This window comes from Leucoraja erinacea, chromosome 5 (assembly GCF_028641065.1).
Source record: "Leucoraja erinacea ecotype New England chromosome 5, Leri_hhj_1, whole genome shotgun sequence".
In the NCBI taxonomy this organism is placed as follows: domain Eukaryota; kingdom Metazoa; phylum Chordata; class Chondrichthyes; order Rajiformes; family Rajidae; genus Leucoraja; species Leucoraja erinaceus.
In genome coordinates, this window is record NC_073381.1 from 92,900,993 (window position 1) to 92,919,656 (window position 18,664).

Consider the following 18,664-nt stretch of genomic DNA (forward strand, 5'->3'; position numbering starts at 1 on the left):
GAGTTCCAGAGATTCACCACTCTCTGTGTGAAAAAAGTTATTCTCATCTCGGTTTTAAAGGATTTCCCCCTTATCCTTAAGCTGTGACCCCTTGTCCTGGACTTCCCTAACATCGGGAACAATCTTCCTGCATCTAGCCTGTCCAACCCCTTAAGAATTTTGTAAGTTTCTATAAGATCCCCTCTCAATCTCCTAAATTCTAGAGTATAAACCAAGTCTTTCTTCATAAGACAGTCCTGACATCCCAGTCCTGACATCCCATTCAATCATGGCTGATCTATCTCTCCCTCCGAACCACATTCTCCCCATAACCTCTTCTCTGTCTCTGGCCCCTCTCACCCTGGCCACAAACTCTTTGAAGCACTTCCCTCTGGAAGGCGACTCCGGACTGTCAAAGCCGTCACAGCCAGACAGACTCAACAGCCTCAATATCTGTAGCCTCCGTTGTGCTCTGGTATTTTTATTTCATCCTTCACATGTTTAAATTATAATGTTTTATTTTTAATTGTCTACTGTATGTGTATGTGTATGTGTATACTGTATGGGAAGGGAATGGAGGGTTATGGTCTGAGCGCAGGTATATGGGACTAGGGGAAATTATGTGTTCGGCACGGACTAGAAGGGTCGAGATGGCCTGTTTCTGTGCTGTAATTGTTATATGGTTATATGGTATGTCGTGTTACTTGTGAGCAAAGCACCAAGGCAAATTCTTTGTGTGTGTATATACTTGGCTAATAAAATGTATTCATTCATTCATTCATTCAATTTATTCATTGGTGATACAAGTACTGACCTGGATGTTTTTTTAACTTGCCATTTAAATGTTTAGCTTCTACCGTCCCGCCAGGTGTAGTTTCAGATTCCAACTTCCCACCATGTGGAAAATTCATCTCCTCTAAACATCTTGCCCCTTACCCGAAACCTGTGGCCTCTATGTTTTATCATGTTGCTGACTCTCCATCCTAATGTGTCCCTCATAACATTGCTCATGTCCATCAGGTTCAGGCTCCTCAGCACCAGGGCCACAGACCCAGCCTCTCCGGTTTCTCCTCACAGCTGGAATGCTCCATTCCAGACTGCATCCTAGTCAATCCTTTTTGCACCCCCTCCACCCCAATCATCCTTCCGTATGACCTGAACTGTCCACAGCACTCTCGTCGAGAGGAGCCGCCAGCCCCAGATACCTTGCGAGTCGGAGACGGAGCCTCCCATTCGGAGCCCTGGCCTCGAGGGTCGGAGCTGGAGCCTCGCAGCTCGACGAAGCCCGCGGCCAATAGGTCTGCAGAGCCTACAGCCAGAGCCCACGGCCGGGACTTGGTCAGCACCACGGAGGCGTACAGAGAGGGCCCGGGACATCTCCGAATACAGATTTGAAAAGTTCTCTTTTAAGGGGCCTTCTCTTCTATTTCTACTTTCCACTTTCTCTCTTCCTTTTTTTTTTATATACACACTTCACGTTTTTCTACTCTCTACCATCTATTTCTCCACTTTTTCCCCTTTCTATTGTTTTCTTTTTCTTGTCCTGCTTACTTCCTTCTTATAACATAAAACTAGAGGTTGTACATAGAATGGATTACGGTATTACATAGTTGGCACCTAAAATTAGGTGCCACTGTACTGTTTTGTGCTGTATTAACTTCTAATAAAATAAAAAAATAAAAAAAAAAAAAAAAAAAAAAGAGAGGGCCCGGGAAACGTTAGTGGAGAGGTCGGTGATGGCGCCGACTGACGGACGAGGACAGACACGTGGAAGTGAGGACGCCGCTGCCGGGGAAGGAACAAAGGAGGGCCCGGCGTGGAGGGGGCCATCATGATGGGGGGGGGGGGGGGGGGGGGGGAGGAAGAGCAACGGGGACCCAGGGTGGAGGGACCGCTGTGAGAGAGGGGGATGAGCAATGGACAACGGGGACTGGCGTGGGGGTTGGGTGAGTGGAGGAAGAGCAAAGGCGGACCTGGTGCAGAGGGGGTGGGAATTTGTAACCTTGTAAGCATCCATTATGGATGAATATTTGCATACCTTGGCAATAGTATGCAAGCAAAAAATTTGAATTTGACTTGTATTCTATTCTAATGATCTATAAAGCTACTCCAAACCTCCCAGCTCTTCTAATCTGTGCCCCAGCTAGTGAAGACTGGTATTTCATAATCCTTTTTCAACACATTCACCTGTGTTGCAACCATCAACAATCCTTGAGCTTGTACTCCAAGGTCCCTCACTGCTCCCTAACGTACTGTGCTTGTCCTGCCTTTGTTAGCCCTGTCAAACCACATCATCTTGCGTTCATCTGAATTAATTCCAGCCTGCCGTTGACCTTCCCATATCTTCCTGCAGCCTAAGATGATGATGCTCACAACAAACAACACCGCAAATGTTACTGTCATAGTCATACAGCATGGAAGCAGGCCCTTCGACCCAAAGTGGCCATGCTGGCCGAGATGCCTAGTTGCCGGCCCCAATCCCTCCCAGCCTTTCCTCACTGCCCTTCATTCCCACAAGAACATTCTCTCCCTTCCTCATGTTTAAAAGCCTCCCTTACCAGACGTCCCTTTATCCACAAACCCCCATCCAACTTCAGGACGTTCCTGTCTAAGACTACGAAAATTGGCCTTGCCCCAATTTAGGACGTCAACGTTTGGACCCGTCCTGCCCTTTTCCATAATTATTTTTAAACTAATTTTAAACGGTGGTGCAGCTGTAGAGTTTCTGCCTGACAGCGCTTGCAATGCCAGACCAGGGTTCGATCCCGACTACAGGTGCCGTCTGTACGGAGTTTGTACGTTCTCCCCGTGACCTCATGGGTTTTCTCCGAGATCCTCGGTTTCCTCCCACACTCCAAAGACCGAGAGGTTTGTAGGTAAATTGGCTTGAGTTTGTACACTTAATATTAGTGCAAATTGTCCCTCGTGTGTATAGGCTTGTGTTAATGTGTGGGGATCGCTGGTCGGTGTCGACTCGATGGAAGTGTGGCGCTGACCACTTCTGCCACCTGCCCAGTCTCACTTCCCAACAGGAGGTCAAGTTTCGCCCCTGATCTAGTCAGCACATCTAGATATTGATGGAGAAAATCTCACTCTAATTCCGAACAACTATTGGGGACCCACAGCACATTCCCACCAAAGTGGCCAACCCCTTCTCATTGAAGATATAGACACAAAATAACTCAGCAGGACAGGCAGCAGCATCTCTGGAGAGAAGGAATGGGCGACAAAAGGAAAAAGGAGGAGGAGCCCGAAGGCTGGGGGATGGGAGGAGACAGCAGGAGGGCTGAGGAAGGGGAGGAGACGGCAAGGGCTAACAAAATTGGGAGAATTCAATGCTCATGCCCCCAGGATGCAGACTCCCCAAGCGGAATATGAGGTGCTGTTCCTCCAATTTCTGGTGTTGCTCCCCCTCCCATTCCCACACTGACCTTCCGGTCCTGGGCCTTCTCCACTGACAGAGTGAGCCCCAACACAAATTGGAGGAACAGCACCTCATATTTTGCTTGGGCAGCTTACACCCCAGCGGCATAACTATGATGTATCCAACTTCAAGTAACCCTTGCTTTCCCTCTCTCTCCATCCCTCCCCCTTCCCAGTTCTCCGACCAGTCTGACTGTCCCTATTATATTTTATCTCTGTTTGCTTTGTTGTTACCTTCCCCTAGCTAACAATGATCTATTCTATATTTTCCTTGTACTGCATCCCCTTTGATGTCTCGTTTTCACACCTTACCTCTCCTCATCTGTGTCTCTCCCTCTCCCCTGCCTCTCAGTCCGAAGTAGGGTCTCGACCTGAAACGTCGCCCATTCCTTCCCTTCAGAGATGCTGCTGCCTGTCCCGCTGAGTTACTCCAGCATTTTGTGTGTCTTTGGCGTAGACCAGCATCTGCAGTTGCCCCTGCACAACATTGCTCAGTTCCACCCATGTAGTCTCTCCAGATGCTCCCCCTACTGGAGGTTGTGCTGTAATGTTCGCCCTCATCAAAAATACCTCCCCTCCCCTCTTTCCTCAATGGGGCGGTCACGGTGGCGCAGCGGTAGAGTTGCTGCCTTGCAGCGAATGCGGCGATGGAGACCTGGGTTCGATCCCAACTACGGGGGCTGTCTGTACGGAGTTTGTACGTTCTCCCCGTGACCTGCGTGGGTTTTCTCCGAGATCTTCGGTTTCCTCCCACACCCCAAAGACGTACAGATTTGTAGGTTAATTGACTTGGTAAATGTAAAAATTGTGCTAGGATAGTGTTAATGTGCGGGGATCGTTGGTCGGTGATGGTGTGGTCGGTGGGCCGATCGCTGGTCGGCGATGGTCACTGGGCCGAAGGGGCTGTTTCCATGCTGTATCTCTAAACTAAATTCTACCCTTCCTGTAGCATGTGCAAAACTTACTAAACCTTTACATTCACATCCATATCCAAATTAATTATGTAGAGAATAAACATGTGTCCCAGCATCAATCCCTGTGGCACATCGCTGGTCACAGGCTTCCAACCACAAATACAACCCACTACCATCCCCCTCGCCCTCCTGTTCCCAAAAGGTGCAGCAGGCAATAAAGAAAGCGAATGGTATGTTAGCTTTCATTGCAAAAGGATTTGAGTATAGGAGCAGGGAGGTTCTACTGCAGTTGTACAGGGTCTTGGTGAGACCACACCTGGAGTAGTGCGTACAGTTTTGGTCTCCTAATCTGAGGAAGGACATTCTTGCCATAGAGGGAGTGCAGAGACGGTTCACCAGACTGATTCCTGGGATGTCAGGACTGTCTTATGAAAGAAAGACTGGATAGACTTGGTTTATACTCTAGAATTTAGGAGATTGAGAGGGGATCTTATAGAAACTTACAAAATTCTTAAGGGGTTGGACAGGCTAGATGCAGGAAGATTGTTCCCGATGTTAGGGAAGTCCAGGACAAGGGGTCACAGCTTAAGGATAAGGGGGAAATCCTTTAAAACCGAGATGAGAAGAACTTTTTTCACACAGCAGAGTGGTGAATCTCTGGAACTCTCTGCCACAGAGGGTAGTTGAGGCCAGTTCATTGGCTATATTTAAGAGGGAGTTAGATGTGGCCCTTGTGGCTAAGGGGATCAGGGGTATGGAGAGAAGGCAGGTACGGGATACTGAGTTGGATGATCAGCCATGATCATATTGAATGACGGTGCAGGCTCGAAGGGCCGAATGGCCTACTCCTGCACCTAATTTCTATGTTTCTATGTTTCTAAACCAATTCTGGGTCCAATTTGTGTGTGGTGGGACGGTGTGGGGAGAACTTCACTCTAAGCATGGAGGTGCGACGGAACAATGTTGAGAGAGCTTCACTCTGTAACTCCTAGTGTGTGTGAGGGACAGCGCAGCGGGAGCTTCACTCTGTGACCCCGGGGGTGTGTGACAGGACGGTGCCGAGCGATGGTCCTCACCAGGTCGGTGTCCAGCGGTGGTGCTGGGCCGGGCTCTCCGGAGGGTCCCGGTGGCAGGCACTCCTCCTGCCGCCGGAGCAGGATGCGGGTGACGGCACTCATGGCCGCCTGGCGGCACAGGGCCATCAGGTCGGCGCCCACGTACCCCGGGGTCAGCCGCGCCAGCTCCTCAAAGTCAAACGTCTCCGGCAGTCTCAGCTTCCGGCACAGTGTCCGCAGGATCCTGGCGGGAGGCAGGGAGTCAGTCACTCAGTGACGGTCAGCGGGGGGGAGACACGGCACCAACACACCTCCAAACCCCGGCGTGGGACTGCCTCTGACCCATGACCCATGACCCACTGGGGATAACCAGAGCTCAGAGCAGAGGCACAGATGGGAAAGGTCAGTCATGGATGGGAGTGGGGGAAGGGGGAAGTGGCGTGAGGGAGGTGGAAGGGGAGGTGATGAGGGGAGGAGGGAGGAGGAGGAGGAGGGAGGTGAAGGAAGGAGAGAGGAGGGGGTAGGGAGGGGGATGGGATGGATCAGGGAGAAGTGGTATGGAAGGAGGAGGGGGACGGAGGGGGGAGGGGGAGTAGGGAGGTGGATGGGATGGAGGAGGAGGGGGAGGTGGGGGAGGGTGAAGGGTGGAGTGGGGAGGTCAGAGCCAGGGATGGGACTGCATGGGAAGGTCAGGTGGACCCATGCCTGCCCCGAGGCCGGCCGTGCTGTGCCGTGCCGTGCCGTGCCGTGCCGTGCCGTGCCGGGCCGTGCCGGGCCGTGCCGGGCCGTGCCGGGCTGGGACTCACTGTTGCCGGGCGTCCTGGCTGGGAATGCCGAGGCAGATCTCGCGGTCGAAGCGTCCGGCTCGGCGCAGGGCAGGGTCCAGGGAGTCGGGTCTGTTGGTGGCTCCGATCACCACGACCGGCTTGGAGACGGCCAGGGTGTTCAGATCTGTAATCAGAGGGGTGAAGGTGGGCTGGTGCAAGAACACTGTCACCCTAAACCCATCAAACCCAGCCGCACTGCCCCGTGACCCTGACCGACCGCCCCGTGACCCTGACCGCCCGCCCCGTGACCCTGACCGACCGTCCCGTGACCCTGACCCCGCAACCCCGTCCCACCCAGCGACCCTGCCCCCGCAACCCCGTCCCACCCAGCGACCCTGCCCCCATGACTCTGTCCCACCCAGACCCTGCCCCCGTGACCCCGTCCCACCCAGCGACCCTGCCCCCGTCCCACCCCGACCCCTGCCCCCGTGACCCCGTCCCACCCAGCGACCCTGCCCCCCGTCCCACCCCGACCCCTGCCCCCGTGCCCCCGTCCCACCCTGGTTCCCTGCCCCCGTGACCCCGTCCCACCCTGACCCCTGCCCCCGTCCCCACCCTGACCCCTGCCCCCGTGACCCCGTCCCACCCTGACCAAGCCCCTGCCCCCATGACCCCGTCCCACCCTGACCCCCCCGCTCCCGTCCCGCCCTCGGGGGAGTATGTTTAGTTTAGTTTAGTGATACAGCGCGGAAACAGGCCCCTTGGCCCACCGGGTCCGCGCCGGCCAGCGATCCCCGCACATTAACACCACCCTACTTACACTAGGGACAATTTTTACATTTACCAAGCCAATGAACCTACAAACCTGTACGTCTTTGGAGTGCGGGAGGAAACCGAAGATCTCGGAGAAAACCCACGCAGGTCACGGGGAGAGCGTACAAACTCCGTACAGACAGCACCCGTAGTCGGGATCGAACCTTGGTCTCTGGCGCTGCAAGCGCTGTAAGGCAGCAACTCCACTGTGACTGCCCTTGGCGGGGGTTGTGGAGGTGCTGAGGGAGGACAGGGTTGGGGAGGAGTGGGGCGAGGTGGGTGAAAGGGGAGGGGGTCTCCACACTGACTGACCATCCAGGCAGGCGAGCAGCTGGGCCACGATGCGACGCTCCATGTCCTTGGAGGCAACCTCTCGCTTGGGGCAGATGGCGTCAATCTCGTCGATGAACACAACGCAGGGAGCCTGGAGCTGTGGGGGGGGACACACACGGGGAGACGATTCACGGGGGAGAGAGAGAGGGAGGACATGCGGAGAGGGAGCGGTGACGGGGAGAGGGGAGTCCCCTGTCCCACCCCCCTCTCACTCCCAACAGGACGGGTCCCCCTCCTCAATTCAGAAGAGACCCTCCCTCCCACTGCACCCCTCCCAACACTCAGCCCCTCACTCACCTCCACGCCCCTGGACCCAAACCCCCCCCCCCCCCCCCCCAAACACTCAACGAGAACCACCACCCTTCAACTAAGTCGGGTGCCCCCCCCCCTCCCACCAGACCAACACCCCCCAGCTGCCACCACACCCGGACCCCCGCCTCCTCTCCAACAAACCCCCCCTCCTCCCCCAACCCCACCTCACCAAACACATGCAACCCCCGCAGCCAGACCCTCACCACAGCTCCCCCCCCCCTCCCTCCCTCACACCCGCCTCACTGTCCCAGCCCCCTCCTCCCCACGGCCTCTTCAAAAAGGCCCCGCAGCTTCTGCTCGGACTCTCCGGAGCCGCCGGACACCAGCTCTGTGGCCGCCAACTTCAGCAGCGGAAACTGCAGCTCCTGAGGAAGGGGTGAGAGTGGGGAGGGGAGGGGGTGAGAGTGGGGAGAGGAGGGGGTGAGAGTGGGCAGGGGAGGGGGGTCAGACAGAGAGTGAGAGCAGGGCACGCGAGTGCACACACTCTCGCAAGCACATGCGCTTAAACTGTCCGTACACACACACTCACACTGCACACTCAGTCGCACACCTGGCCTGCGCAGATTAACATACACACACACAAACATGCTGACAAATCCATACACACACACGCGCGCGCACACATAGGCTCATGCAAACACACAAACACGCCCTTGGGCCTTGCGTACACGCGCGCACACACATCCTGGCCCATTCACATACACACACCTCCCCTGCACGTACGTACACACACACACACCATGCCTGTACACACACATGCCTGGCCCATGCACGTACACCCACCCCCTGGCCCGCACACATATATACATATCTGCCCCCATGCTCACACGCTCTTGGGCTTCACGCACACACACACTCTCCCGTGGGACACGTGCGCCCCCACCCCCACCCCTTGTGGTCGCCACCTTCTGCAGGGGATGCTGCAGGTCCTGCGGAGGGCAGGGGGTCAGACCTGCACGTACTCAGGCAGGGGGACATTCCCGGGGTGACCTACCCCAGCGATGGCCTGTGCCAGCAGAGTCTTGCCGCAGCCCGGCGGCCCGTGCAGCAGGAAGCCACGGGGCGGGTGCACCCCCAGCTGCTCGTAAACCTCTGGGTGCCGCAGGTGAACCAGGAGCCAGCACACGTCCTGCGGAGAGGAGACGGACGTGGTCATCATCGCGCAGCCCCCCACACACTATCACACCCCACCATGTATACAAAATCATGAGAGGAATAGATCGGGTCGATACACACTGTCTCTTGCCCAGAGTAGGGGAATCGAGGACATGGGTTCAAGGTGAGGGGGAAAAGATTCAATAGGAATCTGAGGGGTAACATTTTCACACAGAGGGTGGTGAGTGTATGGAACAAGCTGCCAGAGGAGGTAGTTGAGGCTGGGACTATCCCAATGTTTAAGAAACAGTTAGACAGGTACATGGATAGGACAGGTTCGAGGGATATGAACCAAACGCGGGCAGGTGGGACTAGTGTAGCTGGGACATTGTTGGCCGGTGTGGGCAAGTTGGGCCGAAGGGCCTGTTTCCACACTGTATCACTCTATGGTTCTCCCCACTCCGTCATCTCTTCCCCACCCCTCCCTCGCTCTGTTAGCCTTGTCTCCGCCTCCACATTACCCCCACCCTTCCAACACACCAGCCCCGCACCGCCGTAACCCTGTTACACCCCACGTTACCCCTGCCCCCCCGCCATCGCCGTTCGTACTGTCTCTCACCCTCACCATCTCCCCCACCCCCTCTCTCCTCCCACTCTCTCACTGTGTCTTCCGCCACTCCCACTGTCCCCGCCCAAACTTTTCCCACCGATCCACAAAGGAGAGCGGGGTTGGGGAAGGAGTGGGATAGGCACCGAGAGGGGAGAGGTGCAGGGTCAGGGGTTAGAGATTGGGGTCAGGGGTTAGAGAATGGGGTCAGGGGGTTAGAGAGGGGGGTCAGGGGTTAGAGAAGGGGGTCAGGGGTTAGAGAATGGGGTCATGGGTTAGAGAATGGGGTCATGGGTTAGAGAATGGGGTCAGGGGGTTAGAGAGTGGGGTCAGGGGTTAGAGAATGGGGTCAGGAAGGGAGAATGAGGTCATGGGTTAGAGAATGGGGTCAGGGGTTAGAGAATGGGGTCAGGCAGGGAGAATGGGGTCAGGGGTTAGAGAATGGGTTCAGGGGGCAGAGAATGAAGTTGGGGGTAGAGAGGGGGTTGGGGTAGAGAATGAGGTCAGGGGGCAGAGAATGGGGTCAGGGGTTAAAGAATGGGATCAGGGGTAGAGAATGGGGTCAGGGGTAGAGAATGGGGTCAGGGGTTAGAGAATGGGGTCAGGGGTTAGAGAATGGGATCAGGGGTAGAGAATGGGGTCAGGGGTTAGAGAATGGGGTCAGGGGTTAAAGAATGGGATCGGTGGCAGAGAATGGGGTCAGGGGCTGGGATGGGTATAGGGGGTGGGAAGGGTGAATCATTCCCCAGTCTGCCCGACACCAAGAATACCCTCCTCACCTTCAGGGTCTTGTCGCTGCCACCGACATCCTCAAACCTCAGGGACGAGTACTGGATCACAAAGCTCCGCTTCGAAGCTAACAATAATAGGAAAAGTTAATTTTTTGGAGGAGGTGATTAGACGGATCAACGGGGGACGGACAAGCCCCGCACGAGAGACAGTGAGAAGATGAAGATAGACGGTATCAGTGGTAACTTGGTCCCACAAAGCTGCAAGCGGACTGCCCAACTCTCACACTCGTTTGTGCCGACTAATGCAAAACGACAGCACGGTAGAGTTGCTGCCTCGCAGCGCCGGAGACCCGGGTTCGATCCCGACTACGGGCGCTGTCTGTATGGAGTTTGCATGTTCTCCCCGTGACCGCGTGGGCTTTCTCTGGGTGCTCCGGTTTCCTCCCACACTCCAAAGACGTGTAGGTTTGCGGGTTAATTGGCTTTGGTTATTTGGTAAATTGTCCCCAGTGTACAGGATTGCTGGTCGGTGCGGACTCAGTGGGCCGAAAGACCTGTTTCCGTGCTGCATCTCTAAAGTCATACGCATCTTAGACAATAGACACAAGGTGCAGGAGTAGGCCATTTGGCCCTTCGAGCCAATGTGATCATGGCTGATCATCCCCAATCAGTACCCCGTTCCTGCCTTCTCCCCATATCCCGACTCTTTTTTTTATCCACACTATCCTGTATCTATGCGCTGTAAATGGCTCGACTGTAAGCATGGTTAATCTACTGACTGGTTAGCAAGCAACAAAAGCTTTTCACTGATTATACGTGACAATAAACTCAACTGTACTAAACTCTCTCCTTGTGCTGGACACAAAAAGCTGGAGTAACTCAGCGGGACAGGCATCATCTCTGGAGAGAAGGAATGGATGACGTTTAGGGTCGAGACCCTTCTTCAAACTGATCTACTTCTTGCACTGCACCTCTCAGGGAGCTGCCTCTGCACATCAATGCTGCCAAGGTCCTGCTGAATTCTTCCCTCTTGCATGTGACCGAGCGATGGGGGGGGGCAAGGGGGGAGCAGAGTCTACCCGGGCGGGGTGTGGGGGTGAACACGTGAGTGCGTGGGAGTCGGTTGACGGAGGCCGGCGTGACCAGGACACGTGGTGCTGATGATGGGGGAGGAGGCGGTGAACACTGACCTGCCCTCTCCTGCAGGGAGCCCTCGATAGCCCTATCCGCGGGCCCCGCAACATCCAGCCCCCGGTGCCGGCTCCTCCGCCCACTCCTCCTCCTCCTCGGCTCCGGCTCCGACTCCAGCCCTGACATGTCCGCTCGCTGCAACAAAGCAGAGGCCTCAGCACCACAGACACAACGTTCAAGTTTCCCGTTTCCAAGAGAGTTACATTTAGCTCTTCGGGCTAAAGGAATCAAGGGATATGGGGAAAAAGCAGGAACGGGGTACGGATTTTAGATGAGCAGCCATGATCATATTGAATGGCTCGAAGTGTCGAATGGCCTACTCCTGCACCTAGAGTGATCGTTCAGTGTTGTGGAAATTACAAACTGTCTTGATTGCACGAGGGACTGAGTACAGAATTGTTTATGTAAGTACAAATTTATATGTTGCCTATTATATGTTGGGGAGTGTCTGTATATTCCTTGGAGCGCAGGAGGATGAGGGGTGACCTTATAGAGGAGTACAAGATCATGAGAGGAATGAATAGGGTGAATCTACAGAGTCTTTTAATCAGAATAGGTGAAGAGGCGGAACATTTAACAGGAACCTGAGGGGCAACTTTTGGGTGGTGGGAATGAGGAGGTAGTTGATGCAGCTACTATAACAACATTTAAGAGACTGTTGGACAGGGCTATGAATAGGAAAAGTGTAGAGGGATATGGGCCAAGCGCAGTCAGGTGAAACTAATGTAGGTGAGGCATCTGGGTTGGCATGGACAAGTTGGACAGAAGGGCCCATTTCCATGCTGTATGACTTATGAATCAATAACTCTACGACACTGCACTAATGTACGACTATTGCTGTGCTGAATCACCACACCATTTATACCAACCTGCCTTCCCCCGTCACGGTGTTCGAGGGGGGGCAGTGGGAGGGGGGCAGTGGGGGAGGAGGGCAGTGGGAGGAGGGGGGGGGAGTGGGAGGGGGGGAGTGGGAGGGGGGGGCAGTGGGAGGAGGGCAGTGGGAGGGGGGAGTGGGAGGGGGAGGGGGAGGGGGGCAGTGGGAGGGGGAGTGGGAGGGGGAGTGGGAGGGGGAGTGGGAGGGGGGGGGGGGGAGGGGGGAGGGGAGGGGGAGTGGGGGGGGAGGGGGGGGGGGGGGGAGGGGGGGGGGAGTGGGGGGGGGGAGTGGAGGGGGAGGGGGGGGGGGGGAGTGGGTGGGGGGGGGGAGTGGGGGGGGAGGGGGAGGGGGGCAGTGGGAGGGGGGAGTGGGAGGGGGGAGGTGGGGGGGGGAGGGGGAGGGGGAGGGGGAGGGGGGAGTGGGAGGGGGGGGCACAGTGGGGAGGGGGGGGCAGGTATGCCACAGTTTGCCCCAGCCTGATCCCCGTGACACTGACACTACCTGCAAGCTGGGTGCAGGTTCCTCGTTGGTGAGAGCGTTCCCTGGTGCACGGTCAATGAACCAGCCGCCCGGTGAGGCCTCCGCGGTGCACAAACGGGGACCTTGCCGACCACCGGCCGCGGGCGGGGGTGGCCGTCCGTGAGCTGTTGGAGCCCGCCGACACTCTCCCCCCCACCCCCCGGGGTTGACCTCCGGCTCCGATCTCCGGTAAAGACTCAGCAGTGAAGAGTTCATGAGGTTGGTCGGCTGTGGAGGGCAAGAGCAGGTTCTGGGTGGTGACTGGGTACACACGCCTCACTCACCCCCCCCCCCCTCACTCACCCCCCACCCAACCCCCCCACCCCACTCACTCACCCCCACCCCCTCACTCCACCCCGCTCTCTCATCCCCACCCTCCCTCATACCTCCACCCCATCACCCCACCCTCTCACCCCCACCCCCCATCACCCCGTCTAACCCTTCCTCTCACACCCCCCCCCCCCCCCCTCCCCCCCCCCCCCCCCGCCCCCCACCCCCCCGTCCCAGAGCTGGTCCCACACAGAGCTGATCCCACGCGATCGCAGTAAGAAACCAACTCCACTTACCGGATATTCAGGAAAGTCCTCGCTGTCTGAGAACACTGTGATTAGCTCTGCTCTGTGGAATGAAAATCAGCAATGAGCATCAGTAAATCAAACACAAAGGCATGGCATGGGTCAGACACAGAGTAAAGCTGCTTCTCCATTGCCCTAGCGCACACGCCCAGGTCTTTACATCGGGCACTAGGGGGTGGAGAGCGTTGCACAGAGCTGTGGCCTGTAACAGGTACTTCAGCCGGTTCACGGACTCGCCACCCACCCGCCTGCCACTTCTGCGGCGTGTTACCCTCTTGTATGTTTGTTTTTGTTTTCTGAATAAAAATATTTGTATTTATAAATCAATCAATTAATTAATTAAAAGAAAAAGAAAATTTAAAAAACTATAATTGAAAAAAAAGGCTCAGCCGCAGAGTGAAGCTCCCTCCACACCCCCATCACACACTCCCAGGGTCAGATACAGTTCTGTGAACACTGGTTGCCGTGGGGGTGGGTGGGGACGGGGTGGGGGGGGGAAGTTGAGTATATTGTAAATAAGGTTGACACCATTTTAATCTGGTAACTGTTTGATTGTTGTATGTAAACATAGAAAATAGGTGCAGGAGTAGGCCATTCGGCCCTTCGAGCCTGCACCGCCATTCAATATGATCATGGTTGATCATCCAACTCAGTATCCCGTACCTGCCTTCTCTCCATACCCCCTGATCCCTTTAGGCACAAGGGCCACATCTAACCCCCTCTTAAATATAGCCAATGAACTGGCCTCAACTACCTTCTGTGGTAGAGAATTCCACAGATTCACCACTCTCTGTTTGAAAAATGTTTTTCTCATCTCGGTCCTAAAAGATTTCCCCCTTATCCTTAAACTGTGACCCCTTGTTCTGGACTTCCCCAACATCGGGAACAATCTTCCTGCATCTAGCCTGTCCAACCCCTTAAGAATTTTGTAAGTTTCTATAAGATGGCCGTCTTGATTTTGTCTATTACTCTGTATTTGTGTTTATGAATAATGAAAAAAACTCCTATTTAGGGGGGGGGGGGGGGGGGGGGGGGGAAGGGTCAGATGCAGAGTGATGCACCCTCTGCACTGTCCCCGGGTCACACACTCCCGGGATCAGACACGGAATGAAATTGCCTTATCAAGAATTACAACGATATCTTAATTCGCTCGGCCAGTGGGCCAAGGAATGGAAAATAAAGTTTAATTCAAATAAGTATCGGTCAAACAGGACATTGACATTTCTGAAGGGTCTCGACCCAAAACGTCACCCGTTCCTTCTCTCCAGAGATGCTGCCTGTCCCGCTGAGTTACTCCAGCTTTTTGTGTCTAAACCAGCATCAGCAGTTCCTTCGTACACATGACATGTTGGTGCCTGTTGGGAGGTAGTTTGAGGCACAGGATGACAACATCTGTCAAGGGCTGATCTGGGCGTACGGGATGACAAAGTTCCCAGTGACTGTGGAGGACGGATTGGGTGCAGAAATTGGCAATGATCCCAGTGCCTGTTGGGAGACAGTTTGGGTGTACAGGACATTCCCACTGCCCGGGGGGAGCTGGTTTGTGTGAACAGGATGCACCGTTGGTGCCAGCTGGGGATGGTTCGAGAGTAGAGGATGAGTACGTTTTCCTGTGCCCGCTGTTTGAGATCAGGCATCAGCACGTGCCTCTCAATGACGGTCCTTTGCCGATTCACCCGATAAAGCAGATACACTGAACGCTGTCACATGACTAACGCAGCAAGGGCGGCACAGCGGTAGAGTTGCTGCCTTGCAGCGCCAGAGACCCGGGTTCGATCCCAACTGCTGTCTGTACGGAGTTTACACATTCTCCCTGTGATCTGCGTTCTCCCTGCGATCTGTTTTCTCCAAAATCTTCAGTTTCCTCTCACGCTCCAAAGATGTACAGGTTTGTAGGTTAATTGTCTTGGTGTAAATGTAAATTGTCCCTAGTGTGTGTGGGATAGTGCTCATGTACGGGGGATCGCTGGTCGGCGTGGACTCAATGGGCTGAAGGGCCTGTTTCGGTGCTGTATCTCTAAACTAAACCAAATAAACGACAGCCAGGGTCATCAGATCCCACAGAGATGCACCACAATGACAGCTTTTAAACATAGACCACAACTATCAACATCTGGCAATCCACACAGAGGTGCAGTTCCCTACCCATCTTCGTCACGGCTGGGACGTGCTCGCTTGGCCAGATGTTCCTCCTCAAAATCCAGAACCTCACTGCTGATCAGTCGGTACACTGCGGAGACAGGACAGGTGACCGATTAGTTTACTGTCACATGTACCGAGGTACAGTGAAAAGCTTTCATTGCGTGCTAGCCAGTCAGCAGAAAGCCAATACATGATTACAATCGAGCCATTTACAGTGAATTGATACATGATAAGGGGATAACTTTTAGAGCAAGGTAAAGCCAGCAGGGTCGGATCAAAGACAGTCCGAGGGTCATCAAAGAGGTAGATAGTAGTTCAGCACTGCTCTCTGGTTGAGGTAGCATGTTTCGGTTGCCTGATAACAGCTGGGAAGAAACCATCCCTGAATCTGGAGGTGTGCGTTTTCACACTTGTGTACGTTTTGCCTGATGGAAGGGGGGGGTGGGGGAAAGAGGCAGTGGCCAGGGTGCGACTCGTCCTTGATTATGCTGCTGGCCTTGCCGAGGCAGCGCGAGGTGTACAGTAAATTGAGCCAGTGGACGGGAGGTTGGTTTGTGCGATGGTCTGGGCTGCGTCCACAATTTGCTGCAATTTCTTAAGGAGCGGTTAGCTGTGGGCCTTGGCGACCCACCCAGGTGACAAAACAAGTCAGCTCATGGTTGAAAAGGTTATTAGCCAAAGCACAGAATGTTCGGACAGAGAGGTTACGCTGGAACTGTGTACAACACCAGTCGGCCCACTGGGCGAGCGTCGCGTGTTTGAAAAGGTTATTAGCCAAAGCACAGAATGTTCGGACAGAGAGGTTACGCTGAAACTGTGTACAACACCAGTCGGCCCACTGGGCGAGCGTCGCTTACAGCCCTGGGCACCGTACAGGAAAGATGTGACTGGCGAGGAGTGGGACCAGAGCAGCCCGGTGTGGACAGTGTCAAGGTACAGAACATTGTCATTGTCAGTGAAAGGTGGGTGAGTGAGGGCCATTTGAAGTTGAAGAGAGACTTCATTGAGCTGCAAGAAACTGGCAGACTCAGAGTTTTCCCCTCAATAGAAGGCGGAAAAACAGAGGGGTTTCATGTAATAAGCGGGATGAGAGGTTCACCCTGTGATTGGTGTTGTTCAGGAGCACAGTGGTGGAGATCGGAGCCATGACTGGCGTGGGGTCGCTCCTGGTGCCGGGATGTGGCATCAGGCTGGAGAGCTTGAAGGGCCGGCACAGGGGCAGGACTCAGTCGCACCTCCTCAGGCAGGGGAGACGGAGGCCCAGACCCAACGTGCAGCAGCATCCAGCGAGTCAGCCTCTTGCACTATCAGCAGAACTCACCCGCCTCACACTCAAACCCCCCAGACAACTCCGGACCCCCCGTCCCCTCCTGCCATGGAACCCCGACCTCCTGCATGACCTTCAATCCCCTCTCACTCACAACACAGATCACCACAATGCAGGGACTAAGTCCGGGCCAAGCGAACAGTCCAGATAAGACAGCCAGGCTTATAATAAGTTACAATAAGTGCTGTCTAAGCGAGCTGTCCTCTCATCTGCCTACACATGATCTATATCCTTCCATTCCCTGCATATCCAGATGCCCTTCCAAAAGCCTCTTAAATGCCACGGCTGACACAAAGTGCTGGAGTTACTCAGCGGGGCAGGCAGCATCTCTGGAGAGAAGGAATGGGCGACGTCACTGAACTTTCATCGGAGAGAAGAGGAGAACTTCTTCAAAGTAGACATACCTTGAGGAGGTTTGTCTTAAATGCCACTGTTGCATCAGCCTCCACCACCACCCGACTGTGCGTTCAGCCACCCACCACTCTCTGCATAAAAACATCTTACCCCGCACCTCTCCTTTAAACTTTGCCCCTCACCTTAAAGCGATGCCCTCTAGTATTTAATATTTTCATCCAGGGGAATAAAAAGTTTACTCTATCTATGTCTCTCACAATGTTCTACACTTCATCAACTCTCCCCTCAACCTCTGGCATTCCAGAGAAAAAAATCCAAGTCCATCCAACTCTCCCCGTAGCTAATGCCTTCTAATCCTGGCATTATTCCCGTAATCCTCCTCTGCGCCCTTTCCATAGCCTCCACATCCTTCCGGCATTGCAGTGACCAGAACTGCACGCAATACTCCAAATGTAGCCTAACCAAAGTTTTATGAAGTTACAGTGCCCTCCACAATGTTTGGGACAAAGACCCATTGTTTATTTATTTGCCTCTGTACTCTCTGAAATGGGGGGACTATGTATAAACACTGCTGTAATTTCTACAGTGAAACCAAAATGTATAAAAATGGCCTTTATTAAAATCTGACAATTTCCACATGTGATTTTTTCTATTACAAATCTCAAATTGTGGAGTACAGAGGCAAATAAATAAATGATGGGTCTTTGTCCCAAACATTATGGAGGGCACTGTACACCATGTCTTCCTGACTCTTATAGTCAATGCCCCGACCAATGATGGGACGTGTACCACATGCTTTCTTTACCACTCTATCTGCTTGTGTTGCCACTTTCAGGGAGTTATGGACTTGGACATCAGCATCGCTCTGTATATCACCTCACAAGGCTGCTGTTCTGAAACCCAGTGCAGCCCCTCCATTCTCCACATCCAGCAGATCCCACCACACCCACAAACAGCACAGCCACCACACCCCACCCCCGGCAGTGTGACCCTGCACCAAGCTAGGACGAAGGGTAGAAACAAAGAACTGCAGATGCTGGTTAATACACAAAAGGACATAAAGTGCTGGAGTAACTCAGCGGGTCAGGCAGCATCCCTGGAGAGGATGGATAGGTGACATTTGGGGTCGGGACCCTTCTTCCGACCAAGGGTGTCTAACTCACCCTTCTCCACCTGCATCCGGAAGGCAGTCTTCTTCCTGCGGCCGTAGTCCATGCTGTGAGGGGGAAGAGGAGACATTTACACCCAGCCAAACTCTCTCCCTCCTTCCTCCACATGTCCACCCACCCCGGTAACATTTCGTTCCTTTGTTTATAAAGGTTGCGACTTTCCGTTTTCCCGTTGAATCCCATGTTAGAAATGGAGATCCGCTCCCACACAGCGTATTCTTCCCGACATTACTGCAGCTGCCGCTTCACGGTGTGGAGCATTTAAGGGACTGCCCGATCAGATCCCAAAGCAAACATTAGAGTCATAGAGTGATACAGTGTGGAAACAGGTCCTTCGGCCCAACTTGTCCACACCGGCCAACAATGTCCCAGCTACCCTAGTCCCACTTGCCTGCGCTTGGCCATAACCCTCCAAGCCTGTCCTATCCATGTACCTGTCCAACTGTTTCTTAAACGATTGGATAGTCCCAGCCTCAACTACCTC

At 54.4% G+C, this 18,664-nt stretch overlaps 1 protein-coding gene across 1 annotated transcript in view; it reads right to left on the minus strand.

Moving 5' to 3' along the window:
* The window catches only part of nvl (nuclear VCP like), a 40,854-nt gene that overhangs the window by 17,006 nt on the left and 5,184 nt on the right, over positions 1–18,664 (minus strand). Inside the window, 13 exon segments of the mRNA XM_055636257.1 lie at positions 5,393–5,615; positions 6,178–6,322; positions 7,264–7,381; positions 7,860–7,961; positions 8,591–8,725; positions 10,078–10,154; positions 11,220–11,355; positions 12,596–12,685; positions 12,687–12,773; positions 12,776–12,841; positions 13,180–13,231; positions 15,334–15,418; positions 18,175–18,227. Coding sequence (XP_055492232.1) covers positions 5,393–5,615; positions 6,178–6,322; positions 7,264–7,381; positions 7,860–7,961; positions 8,591–8,725; positions 10,078–10,154; positions 11,220–11,355; positions 12,596–12,685; positions 12,687–12,773; positions 12,776–12,841; positions 13,180–13,231; positions 15,334–15,418; positions 18,175–18,227 — 1,369 coding nt within the window.